The sequence below is a fragment of the Anolis sagrei genome, chromosome 3, assembly GCF_037176765.1.
Source record: "Anolis sagrei isolate rAnoSag1 chromosome 3, rAnoSag1.mat, whole genome shotgun sequence".
Lineage (NCBI taxonomy): Eukaryota > Metazoa > Chordata > Lepidosauria > Squamata > Dactyloidae > Anolis > Anolis sagrei.
The window spans coordinates 186,578,501-186,592,154 of NC_090023.1; the positions used below are offsets into that span (position 1 = coordinate 186,578,501).

The 13,654-nt window shown below is 37.4% G+C and overlaps 1 protein-coding gene across 4 annotated transcripts in view; it reads right to left on the bottom strand.

Annotated features, from left to right (window-relative positions):
* The window catches only part of EXOC6 (exocyst complex component 6), a 156,754-nt gene that overhangs the window by 70,801 nt on the left and 72,299 nt on the right, over positions 1–13,654 (bottom strand). For all 4 annotated transcript variants that reach the window (XM_060768715.2, XM_060768714.2, XM_060768716.2 and 1 more), the window contains exons 16-18: positions 10,740–10,851; positions 9,042–9,176; positions 662–841 (exon numbers count right to left, since the gene is read on the bottom strand). In XM_060768715.2, the coding sequence (XP_060624698.2) occupies positions 662–841; positions 9,042–9,176; positions 10,740–10,851 (427 nt within the window). The remainder of the gene's footprint in view (positions 1–661; positions 842–9,041; positions 9,177–10,739; positions 10,852–13,654) is intronic.

Genomic DNA, 13,654 nt, shown 5'->3' on the forward strand with positions numbered 1-13,654 from the left:
TTATACTTCACAAGCCATCTGTAATCATTTGTGGTGGAAAACCTCTGAGAACTTCTTTTGGGGCCCCTGGCTTCCCGTTGGGCAAAGGTTGCACGTCCTGTTCTAAAGGAAATTCTTTACAGGCCCAGCACATGACAGAACAAAAGGAATAACAACTGTTCTTTAAATCCCAGATTAAAGCAAATCTTGTCTATTACCAGAATGAACAGATGTACAATTAAATGATTATTAATATTGACAAAATAAAGACATTGAGTAGAGGGAGGAATGTGTTCTCACTTTACTCCTAACCAGATGAAATGATAGACTATTGTGTAACATTAGGAACGCAAGCTTCAGCAAGGCTAGGTGTTCATCTTCCCTCCCCTTCTGTGCAACCATGAGGCACTGGAAAGCATTTAATTCCACTTGAATTGTAGGTTGCTATATTGTCCAAAATAAATGTGTTAATCCTAATTATGGTTCACTGAAAAAAGACAATTTTAAACTATAATATTTAACCATGGTTTGAATGCAGCATCTTCTTCACATAGGACCACTAGAGCACTGTGTGTTGGACGTCTCATACAGATCAAGGGTTGCTGTTTTTTCCATCACAGGTGTCAAAGGATCTTTAAACTACATGCACAAGACAGAGATTGCTTGCTCTTTCTATACTTACAGGCAAGTGAGTAAAAACCTGAAAGGTGCTTCTTAAGAAATTAATGAGATCCATTAAATAGCCGCTGGCTCTCCCATCTGGCTCTACCATGTTCCAGTCATAATCAGCAAGCTGGATGAATTCATCAATCTTTTGGTTAAGTTTGGTATAAATCTCTCCTTCCGCAGCATGCCTTGCATCCTGAAAGATATATGCTGTGATTATATCGATGTTATTTTATTTATTTATTTATTTATTTATTTCGAACATTTTTACCCTGCCCTTCTCAACCCCTAGGGTAGTGGTTCCCAACCTGTGGGTCCCCTGATGTTTTGGCCTTCAACTCCCAGAAATCCTAACAGCTGGTAAATTGGCTGGGATTTCTGGGAGTTGTAGGCCAAAACACCTGGGGATCCACAGGTTGAGAATCACTGCCCTAGCAGGACTCAGGGGGGCTTCCAATTGGCAACAATTTGATGCCACATCATAAAATACAAAACTGCAATCATAACAGTTAAAAAACATAAACATTAAGACATAAAGAGTAAAACAGTATACTTACAGTCCATTGAGCTATTACCAGTCTGGTGGCTATTTATCTAGCCATATACTGAGTACTCCGCTTAACTTATCCACATTCACTTCCAAGCCATAGTCAAACATTATCAATTGTCCTTTAACCTAATTGCCCAAAGGCCTGGTCCCACATCCACGTTTTTACCTTCTTTCTATAGGTGAGGAGGGATGATGATGACCTAATTTCCCCAGGAAGTGAATTCCACAGGCAGGGGGCCACCACCGAGAAGGCCCTGTCCCTTGTTCCCACCAAATGTGTTTGAGACAGAGGTGGGACCGAGAGCAGGGCCTCCCCAGAAGATCTTAAACTCCGAGGTGGAACGTAGAAGGAGATACATTGTGTTACACTATGTAACACAATTTGTTCCTGGTTATAAATGTCATTTCCTAATTGGTTCTATTATAAAAACATGAAAAACAAACTGCTAAAAAATTTGTTTTTGTGGGACATCCTGCAGCACATTTTGCTATGGTTTTTCAATGAATATCTCACAGTCTCAACCAATTCAATATAGGCTTCGAAAATGGAAACTTGAAAAGTACAGGACTGATGTCCTAAAACATCAGTCCTGTACTTGGAAGTGAAACCTATTGGCTCCAGTAGGATTCATGCCTGGTAAAGTACATACAGGGCTAAAGTTTAAGACTTAAATGAGACTGAAATGATTTGCCTTTAGGTGATGCAGTCAGCAATAGGGTAGCTAAATTAAAGATATGCCTCCAGCTTTCCATAAAACGTGCATAAGGATTAATAAAAAAAGGATTGGCCATCACAAGCGAGCCTTATCCATTGCTACAGTTCTCAGTGGTAAAAATAATATGCTTAAGTAATATAGAGAACAGGAGGAGGGAAGAGTCTACCTGGTTGGCTTTGTTTGCAATTAATTTTGGATTCCCCGCCTCCAGGAGCTTAGATACCACAAATGACAGTCACAGCATGAGCCCACAGACAGTTAGATAATGCCTATATAGCTTAATAAATCTGTTTAAACCCAGAATGAAAGAAAAGTTAAGCCAATGTACAAAAATTGCTTAATATACTCTGTATCATGCTATGCAAAATATTTGAAGAATCTGAGAATTTGAAAAAGCCCACAAAGATCAGAAGGATGGAACAGGAGTCCAAAAGGAATTCTTACTGCTTTCTGCCCACTTTTTCTCTCCAAATATATATCCACACAAACATTTGAAAAATAAATTACACATGGATGTAGATAAAAACATGAACCAATTTTTGATTTGAAAGGCTTGTCTTGCTGATACAACTCTTTGGGCTGGAGGAGAACTAAAATTGAACTGTATTTTGTGTTGTCAAAGGCTTTCATGGCTGGAACCACTGGGTTGCTTGTGGGTATTTCCAGGCTGTATGGCCATGTTCCAGAAGCATTCCAGAAGAGAATGCTTCTGGAATATGGTCATACAACCAGTAAAACCCACAGCAACCCATTGAACTGTATTTTGCTTCTTCTTAGCTGACAAAGGTCTACCATTCTCCCATCCAAGCCCAGAGCTAAACTCTGTTTTGCAGGCTGGATCCACCCCCTCCCTTTATTCCAGGATCTTATTCCACATTATTTGCTTTTTTTTTACTTACTTACTTACTGTGTTTATATACCTTCCCTCTCGGCCCGCAGGCAACTCGGGACAGTTTACAGTTGATGCCAAGACCATAAAATACAATTTCAATACAATAACCTGTATCCCAGATTATCTGGCAATGTAAACTCATATAATCCAGTTCAAAGCAGATAATCTGGTATCTGATCCTGGGATACAGGGCAGTGTAGATCCAGCCTCAGTCTATTGTCTCTGGAGATATTCCCTACTGAAGTTTGCATGAGTAACCATCCCATTTAGAAGTGGCAGAAAGTTGGTCAGATTGCTACAATTTTCTGGCACAGAATTATTAATCAAAATCATAATTTTTTAAAAGAAATGCAATCTTCTTTTATTAGGCGAGTTTCCCCAAATGGTCCCATATCACTAGCTCCCACATTTCTGTGAACTGCCTTTGGTCAAAATGACATAGATTAAATCTGAAATATATTGCTTGGTATAGGAAGCTCATTGGAGGGAAGAATAGTAGAGGCCAAGATGAAGTACTTTGGCCACATCATGAGAAGAAAGGAAAGCTTAGAGAAGACAATTATGCTGGGGAAAATGAAAGGAAAAAGGAAGAGGGGCCGACCAAGGGCAAGATGGATGGATGGTATCCTTGAAGTGACTGGATTGACCTTGAAGGAGCTGGAGGTGGTGACGACCGACAGGGAGCTCTGGCGTGGGCTGGTCCATGAAGTCATGAAGAGTCGGAAACGACTGAACGAATGAACAACAACAAATAGGAGGCTAATTCATTTGGAAATACTAGATTGTATGCTGAATCAACCTATCCTAGTTTGAAAAGTTCTACTCAGAAAGGATATTTATATACAATTTTCAGAAATCTCGACTACCGATTCCCCATTTAGGAAGGTCAACTGCTATCACACTTTCAGGAAGCTGGGCTGCCCCAGCAAAGAAGAAATGGGAAAGCCCACCACTGTAACCTTGACCTCATTTGCCTGAATTTGGAAACAATCCAACATATGGTCATTTTTATTCAAATGTTCATAAACTACACAGCCCAACAAAAAATACTGTTGTTTTGGTCTGTTCCTGGGGTCATTTGGGGCATTGATTAGAAAATTGCAATGAATAGACTGTATCCGCTCTAGTTTCTGAGATATGGCTGCTCGTATCAAGATTTTCTGTGTACTGTGTCATACTTCAGCATAAACTCATTATTACCTGGCATAAAGGCATGTGATTGCAATTCCGAAAGACATATCTTATATAAAAGGGAAAATGCCTGGCATAATTAAATTGTTTTTTAACTACTGGACTTGCCTTAGCCTAAAAAAACATATAGTAACATTAAGTGTTCCTAGGAGAAAAACTGAGGAGCACAGTGTCGAATCTTTGAGTATCTCTTTATCCTTCCTGCGTCCTCCTTTAAACTTGATGGCAGAGATTATTGCTGGAATTGGATCAGTTTAGCTTTAAGATTTAGTTCCAAAATAAAGGTAATGAAGACAGAATTCCTTACAGTAAGAATAATCCTATTTAGCTGGCAGACCTATGAAATCCTACCTTATTTGGGTGTATACACAATCAAGTAATGACTTTAAATTCAAGATGATAAAATTATAGAAGTGACTAGTGCTTCTTTTTGTAAGTGTTTTTACTTACCGTATATACTCGAGAATAAACCGACCCGAATGTAAGCCGAGGGACCTAATTTTACCACAAAAAACTGGGAAAATGTATTGACTTGAGTATAAGCCGAGGGTGAGAAATGTAGCTGCTACTGGTAATCATCAGTAGGTTAAATGTTTTTGAGTATTTACACAAAACTGTAATTTATTATAAGACTGCCCAACTCTGATTCAATCATTATTCTAACCTCATTCAATGTAAATGTGCTTATCTATTACCTATAATGATAGAATAAAATAATAAATGTAATAACATGTAATAAAAAATAATAGAGGAATTAATGGAAATTTAATAACAATAGTAATAATAATAAAGTAATAAATGTAATAATAACAATAAGAGTAAAATAATAAATGCAATAAATATAATAAAACAGTAAAATAATGTAAATGTAATAATAGAATAAAATAATAAATTTAATAAAAGTAATAACAGAGTAAAATAATGTAGATGTAATAATAATAGAATAAAATAATAAATGTAATAAAAATAATACTAATAGCAGAGTACAATAATAAATAACCTTGCCTCGAGTATAAGCCGAGGGGATTTTTTTCAGCCTAAAAAGGGGCTGAAAAACTAGGCTTATACTCGAGGATATACAGTACATTACAATCATTGCAAAACAGCAGAAATAATTTAAGAAATGAGAAACCTACGTCACATTTTAAATTGTCATTCAACCAAAAATTATTTTAAAATAGTAAAGATCTTCTTAGAGCCCTTCCCCACAGCCATATAACCCAGAATACCAAGTCAGAAAATCCCACAATATCTGCTTTGAACTGGATTATCTGAGTCCACACTGCCATATATTCCAGCAAAGCAGATAATGTGGGATTTATTGATCTATTGGCCTCTTAGGGCCCTTTCCCACAGGCATATAACCCAGAATATCAAGGCAGATAATCCTACAAGGAAGATAATCCTACAATATCTTCTTTGAACTGGGTTATCTGAGTCCACACTGCCATATATTCCAGTTCAAAGCAGAGAATGTGGGATTTTATTCGGCTGTGTGGAAAGGACCTTAGAAATGCTACAGCTGGGATCTAAAGAACCAGAAAAGTATTTTGATGACCCTCTCTCCCAATTTCCCCTTCAAAATACATTGCCACGCTAAATGGTAAGCTGCTTTTAAAACCTAAAAAAGCCCAGTATGTGACAAGATGTAGTGATGCTGACAAAGTGTGGCTCACAGGCTGTAAAGCATTCCTTCGGGATTCCCAAACATTTAAATACCTTCTAAATGTTTGGGGGATCCTGCCATGTTTTTGACACTCTTTAGTAGTTTTAATCCTTAAGAGGTCTTTGTGAAAATGGGACACAAAGTGGTTTTCAGTACTAAAATGCCCCTCGACACAGCTAAAATGTCCTTTGTGGTCCCAAGAAGATGTTTACAGGCAAACAATTTGATGAGGTATCTGGCCTTCCCAGGAGACTAATACTGTTCCTACAATCATAAAGCATAACAATTACCTTAACTAATAAATTCCATTACAAAATGCAAACCCAGGTACATATGCTAGTATTCTTTTGTGAAAGTGTTTTGCTGATACTTAAGATGCTTCTATGCTATAGAATTAATATAGTCTGACACTACTTTCACTGCCATAGCTCAATTTATGGGAGTTGTAGTTTGGGGAAGCATCACCATTATTTGTAAGTACATGCTAAAGTTCTTCCATAACAGAAGTTAAAGTTGTACCAAACTGCATTAATTCTGCACTGTAGACGCACCCATAACTACAACCCTATGTAAACTTATTTGTGAACAACTCCACTAAATAAATCTTAGTTCTGAGTAAGCATGCACAGAACTGCACAGCCCGCAGCTCTAAAAACCTGTCTCATATGTACATCGGATGTTCCAGACAATTTATTTAAAGAGTGAGTCACACTGTTTTTCATGGGTGTAAAATGTGAAGAATTTTATCTCAGCGTGACGGTTTCTCTGGCCCCCACTAATGTGTTCTACCTTGATGCAAAAAAGGAAAAATAAATGTTTGGAGACACACATATCCACTTATCAAGTGATGCTTGATGAGAAAGAGTTACAAATGTAGCTTTTATTATCGTGTCAGAAGCAACTTGAGAAACTGCAAGTCACTTCTGGTGTGAGAGAATGGGCTGTCTGCAGAGACATTGCCCAGGGGACGCTTGGATGTTATACCATCCGGTGGGAGGCCTTTCTCATGTCCCCGTATGGGAAGCTGGAGCTGACAGATGGGAGCTCACCCCATTTCGCGGCTTTGAACTGACAACCTTCAGGCAGGCATATACTTCAGTTGCACATCTTCAGTTGCACACCTTTTCTTCATCATGATCCGAAATGTCCCTTCCTAAATGGAAGCCCTTCTTTCCCCTGCTAGCTCATCACGCTTTGTTGTTTCTGCCCCAATTGGATGTTTGAAAGCAAAATTATAGAATTGCAATGGCTTTCACCTATATTCTATGGTTCTCAAACTGTATTCTGTGGTTTCTCAAGAAAGGTAGTACTGAGAGATGACAATAGGTAAGAGTGATAGAAGATGTTCAGAACTTTCGTCCTCTGTGTTATCTTTTCGAATGGCATTCCTGAGAGATAACTCAAGTACTGTATATACTTGAGTATGAGCCTAGTTTTTCAGCCCTTTTTTAAGGCTGAAAAAGTTCCCCTCGGCTTATACTCGAGTCAAGGTTATTTATTATTTTACTCTATTATTATTGGAAGGATCGTAAACATATGTACATTTAAGACAGATAGAATAATGGTTTAGTCAGAGTTGGACAGTCCTATCTTACAGTTTTATGTAAATATTAATAAACATTCAACCTACTGATGCTTCAATTAATGTAATTTTATTGGTATCTATTTTTATTTTGAAACTGACCCATAGCTTCTTCATTTCCCATCCTCAGCTTATACTCGAGTCAATAAGTTTTCCCAGTTTTTTGTGGTAAAATCAGGTGCCTCGGCTTATATTTGGGTCAGCTTATACTCGCGTATATACGGTATTTGACAGTCTACAGGAGCAAAAAAAATCATTTTATGTCTCAAATTGAAGCAAAAGTACAAGAGAGGTGTAGAGAGAGGAACAGGAGGATAAATCACCTCCAGGGTGCAAAACAATCCCCTTAGGGCAACATACAGCTCTGGAATTGCAGGTTGCTCATCCATGAGTCCAACAACTTAAGTAAGAACAAACAAAACAACCCCTAACATTCCTTAAATGTGTTTCATTTGGAAATTTCTCCAAATGAATCATGTTGGATCTGATTAAAGCATTTGCCATTTAAATACCCCACCTCTTAGATTATCATCAAAATGTATGATTAAGTTTGAGAAATATGTAGGCGCGTCTCTGAGTATGCTGGGCGCAAACATATTCTAATTTTGCCTCCTTCAAAATATGATCTCATCAGTACATACATGGCACCACGCTCCCCATGGATTAACTTTAATGGGATTATACCGTTTTAAATTATGGCAATGTTCTGGAAGTGATGACATGTATCCCATAAATAATAATGAACTCATCACATGCCTATATTTTCTCTCTAAGCTAACGTAGTCAATATTGTTCAAGGCTTCTTTTACTTGTTTCAAATGATGTCTGTGAAATCTGAACTGTTTCATAACTCTATGTAACACGATTTTTGTTCCTGGGTTATAAATGTTATTTCCTAATTGGTTCTATTATAAAAATATGGAAAAAGTTTATTCAACTGCAAAAAAACTTTGTTTTTCTGGGACATCCTGCAGCACCTTTTTCTATACCTTTTCAATGAATGTTTCATTGAGTCTCAACCAATTCAACATAGTTTATGGCAGCCACAAAAACCAAATTTCTGGAGTAGAACAACTACTTTCAAAGTAGATAGCAAAGGTAGAGATTTCCTCTTGACATTAAGTCTAGTCAAGTCCAACTTAGGGGGTGGTGCTCATCTTCATTTCTAAGCCAAAGAGCCGACATTGTCCACAGACACCTCCTAGGTCATGTGGCCAGAATGACTTCATGGAGCCCCCTTACCTTCCCGCTGAAGCAGTACTTATTGATCTACTCAAATTTACATATTTTCTAACTGCTAGGTTGGCAGAAGCTGGGGCTAGCAACGGGAGCTCACTCCATCCTGTGGATTTGAATCACCGACCTTCCAGTCAGCAAGTTCTGCAGCTTATTTATTTATTTATTTATTTATTTACTATGCTTCTATACTGCCATTCTCAGCTCGAGGGCGACTCATGGCGGTTTACAAAATGGTACAATTCGATGCCCACAACAGTACATAAATAATTTAAACATTAAAAACATTTAACACAAGTAAAAATTCATTACAATTAACATCAGTAACACAATAAAAACCATAAGTCCTCTGCGGTTTTAACCCATTGCAAATAAGTACCACACAATTAAACAGGAAATTACACTTTAAGCCAGGAACAGAATTTTTTTCACTTTTTGTTAAATAGTGTAATTTTAGTATAATTCATAACATGCATCCTCGAGCATAAGAACGAGCAAGATACAACTAGAAAAGAAGGGATGGGCTTCTTTAACTGAATTTATAGTACAAAAATATTGCATACCTTAAATGTTGAAAGACCATATAGTCTTGCAGTATGAAGAGTCTCTTGGGAAATATTTGTAATGTTCGTTATAAAGTCTTCAAGGTATTTACATGCCTGTTCCAGATGTGTTGTGTTTATGATTATTTGCACCAGCTTTAATACAAAAAAAGAAAGAAAATCTTGTGAAACACATTTACATTGTATTGTCGAAGGCTTTCATGGCCAGAACCACTGGAGTGATGTGTGGTTTCCGGTATGTATGGCTGTGTTCTAGCCCCATTTTCTCCAAGAAGAAAATGATGCTACAACATGGCCATACAGATGGGAAACCATGCAACACCTCACTACATTTACATTATATAATTTGATTTAACTGTAAAATAATAGATTATTAGTATTCAGTCTCCCACGTATTTTGGAGTTCAGCCCCCAGAATCTCAAAAAGTGTATGGCTTTTGGAAGCTGGAATCCAGAATACCGGGAAACCCAAAATTTGACAACCACTGTAATAGACAAATGTGATGCTAATTTCCAAAACCAAAACCAAATTAAAAAAAATGAAAAATGAGTTATAGGTAGCAAGATATTGTTGGCTAAGAGTAGAATATTATATACAAATCAAAACTATCAAAATGTCTTAAATCAGTTTGATACAAGGTTTCAAAAATTGAATATCCTTAGAACATTCTTTTTTATTCCTGTAAAATCTGTTCAGTTGGATTTGATAGTTTTTGGGGGGAAAGCTCCAAAAATGTATTTTATGCGCTATTATTCATAATATGCTCCTCAGACATATTAACATAAAAATAAACTGCAGACTATAACAAATAATCACACTAAGTGCCCACATTGGCTTCTCTGCTGAAGTTCTCTACTAATCTACATGTCATACAGGACATGGCACGATATATTGTTTTGCTTGGGTCATATGGAAGAAAACCTTGTCAGGGGCACTCCCTTTATTTGACAGAGAAGGCAATTGCTCAGGCAACAGTGGTTTGTAGGCATCATAAAATGAAAACAAATCCGCGAAAAATACAAAACCACAAATGTGAAGGGACAACTGTACACTCGAGAATGCACACAGAAGTCATACTGCCCGGGGGAAGGAACTTTTCCAAACCCTGATTATAATTTACTTACAGAATGGCGGACAAATTGTTTTTAGGAGAAGCTTGTCCATCATAACTGATCTTCTCCTTGAGAAGCTTCCATAAAAGCTGAATAGCTTCCAGGAACTGAAGGGAAAGGCTATTCTTAAACTGAAAAAGTTTGTCCTTCACAACACAAAATTAGATGACATATCTCCTCAAGGCATTTTAAGGAGGCCTCCCCTTTTTCAGGTAAGGAAGAGCAATGACTTCCTGGAGCTATCCTCCCCGGGCCTCCTTAAAAAACCCTCTTTTTCCTGGCATGCTTCAGTCTCTTTTCTTCTTTGGGTTTAATGCTTCCTTACAGCTCTTTCTACTCTCTATTCTAGAGTAGAGATAACTGGAAGTAGTTTTCAGGGAATGAGATTTTTGTTTGCTAGGATTAATAATAAAGATAAAAAACTGTGATTCTGAAAAGCAGAGGAGGAACCGAGATTGGCTCCCACTTGTTTTCATTACAGGTGGATTTTTGTACCGGGAGGGCCCTTAACATTACGTGCTCCCGAAGGTACCGAAGGTACCTAAGGGAAACAGATCCATGCACAAGTCTAATCTTCACACTTACCTCTGTCAAACCTATGTGTGGCTTTTTGATGAGGTTTTGTAAACAACTGCTTAAAGTTCTAGTCAGCAGCAAATTTGTAGATTTTCGAAGCATGTCATCTATTTCTGTTGAACTGAAAAAAGAAAAATGTAAAGGTGCTGTAATAAACCAAATCTCCAAACAGATCTAAAAATAACTGCTTAGTCTTTGAGCTTTTTTCCTCACATCCTTCTCAATAAAAATATTTAACTAACCTTTGCTTCGATTATGGAGTGGCATAAAGGAGATAGGATTGCACTTTACAATATCTTTGTTGAACACTTATTTTCAGATTTTAGGATTAAACCTCTCATTATCCCTTATCATTTGTCTAGCTAGTTTATATTGATAAATTATAGTCTAAAACATTGGGAGGGAAACACCAGTAAAAACCAGAACCCTACCACCTAACTGCATATGCTCACTGTGACAGGAGAACACCTATGACCCAACATATATGACACTTTTGAAGACACTAATTCAAAGACAGGAGTCTTAAAGGAATGTAGGAAGAATTCTATTATGTACAATTGGGAGATTCTTTTAGCATTTGAGAGCATTTCTATACCCACTTTGCCTCTTCCAGAAGTGACCAAGTAGACTTTTAAGAGGAGAGGAGCAAAAAATGGCTTTCAGGGATGTTACTAGTCATGTAGCTGATTAAAAAAAATGTAAAACCCATATTTGGGTGAGTAGAGGATCCCAGAAAGTTCTCATTTGGCCAACTGTCCATACTTTCCCTAACACTGTTCTTGTGATCCTTTAAGAGGATATCAAGGATCCAACCTGTAATATTCAGCATGGAAAGGTGGTCTTGACCATCCATCCCAAAATGGGATCTTTTTTATGTATGCATTTATCTTGGTGATTATTTCTCCTCCATTTCAGAAGTCTATAATGCATTCTAGGCATCTCAGAGATAATCTGTTTATCTTGCACAGTCTCTAACAGGCTGTCTGTTTTACATTGTCAACAGATGACTGTTTACCTACTGGTGAAATTTAAGACACCCAATCAGATTTAGATGGGATATAAATAAATAAAGCAAATAAATAAAACACCTCTTCCAATTTAAAATAGTCTTTAAAACTATTGATTCAGCCTAACAAAGCTAAAATAATTTGTTGTGGTGGTGATGGTTAATAGCGCCTTCATGTTGTTTCTAACGTATGGTGACCCTAAGATGAACCTATTATGGTGTTTTCTGGGACCAAAACTGTGCGACTCTTCTAAGATCACTCGGTGGGTTTCCATGGTCTCCAGAATTGTGGTTCGACACCACACTTAGTTAGGAGAAAATGGGAATTCAAAAAATGGCACACACAATATAAGGAAATAACAGGAATAAAACCTGGAGGGGAAAGAACTAGCAAAACAATTCTCCCTGGGCTGATGTTTTTTCTCTGCAGGAAGGTAATTGATCTTTCAGAGTCTTATCTGTGATCTGACTAATCTGGAGGAATCTACAACTTGCTACCAGTCTCTTGTTGACTGTTGACGCAGGGTCACTATTTGGGACAAAAACATTTCCCTGCAAGCATCTGCTAAAGGGCTGCAGCTACAGAATTCATTTATTAATATTCACAAGTTTAGAATTTTCTTGAATACAGGTTTTTAGTATGCACATAATCCCTGAAACATTGCTCTGGGCAGGGATAGAATCATAGATTGATAAGTTTTGCCTTATTTTCCAAAACTATGTTCCATTCCATTTCTGAGGGTTTTTTTTTTTTTGCCATTTTTAAAAGTAGTTCAGACAAACAAAGACAATCACACCCCGTGCTATTAGATGGTGATGACATGAATGTACATGCTTTAGCATGTCAGTATTGATATCACCATTATATGGGTCATGATAATCCATAGTTGCTGGAAATTGTGAATCCAAATCCTGTGGATCCAGAAGACCCAATGTACTAGTTGTTCTCAGGAGTGTGAGAAGATGAGTTGTTGAGGGAACTAACAGGGTAGTACACCTTGTATTAGAGTCCTTAATGCACACTTCTTGTCCTAACAAGGCTATAAGCAAATGAAGAGTACCTGGTGATCCGCCTCAGGAGATGAGGCTGGACCCAGCCTTCGGGAATTTGTAGTATTCAAGCGAACGTCACCAAATCTCCCCATTCCCCTCTACCTGTTTATTTCCATTAAACCATTTGAGTTACCTAACACAGTGCTTACTCCACCAACTCCATAACTGTATATTGTAAAGTTAATAATTACATAAGGGATTTTGGGGAGATCCGATCCCTGCTTAGCCATATAAAAGCATAGGATTACACTGGAGGGTATTTAAGATGTACCATAAGTTTGTAGTAGATGGGAATCCCTTTGAGATGTTCCCCTTTAATAGATCCAAATCATAAACAAGTCTGACAATGTCAGTAATAATATTACTCTCTTTTAACTATAATTTGGCATTCACTGATGCTGTGGAGAGCCAGCGTTGCTGTAGTGATTTGACCACTGAACAATGATTCTGGAGACCAGGATTCAAGTCCTCACGCATCCACGCCAACCCAATGGGTAACCCTGGGCAAATCTCTCAATAGCTTTACAATAGCTTTACACAATATAATTTATTTCTATTTATTTTGCATGTGTGCCTCTTTCGGATAACAATGCAAAAAACTGTTCCTTTGCTGACATAATTCAAGCAAGCAAATATTTTGTGAATCACCTGAGACATATACATGTGTTGATGTAATTTGACCTTTATTTGTTAAAGAGTAAAATCTGAAAAGGGTAATATGCATGATTAATTAGCTACTGTTTAAAGAAGGAGATTAAGAAGCCATATTAGTTCAGTATGTGTGAAGAGAGTAATCTGCGGTTGTCAACATTGCACTCAGCTTGATGGAAATCACTTCCAGACTTCAGCAGGCAAAATGGACCTA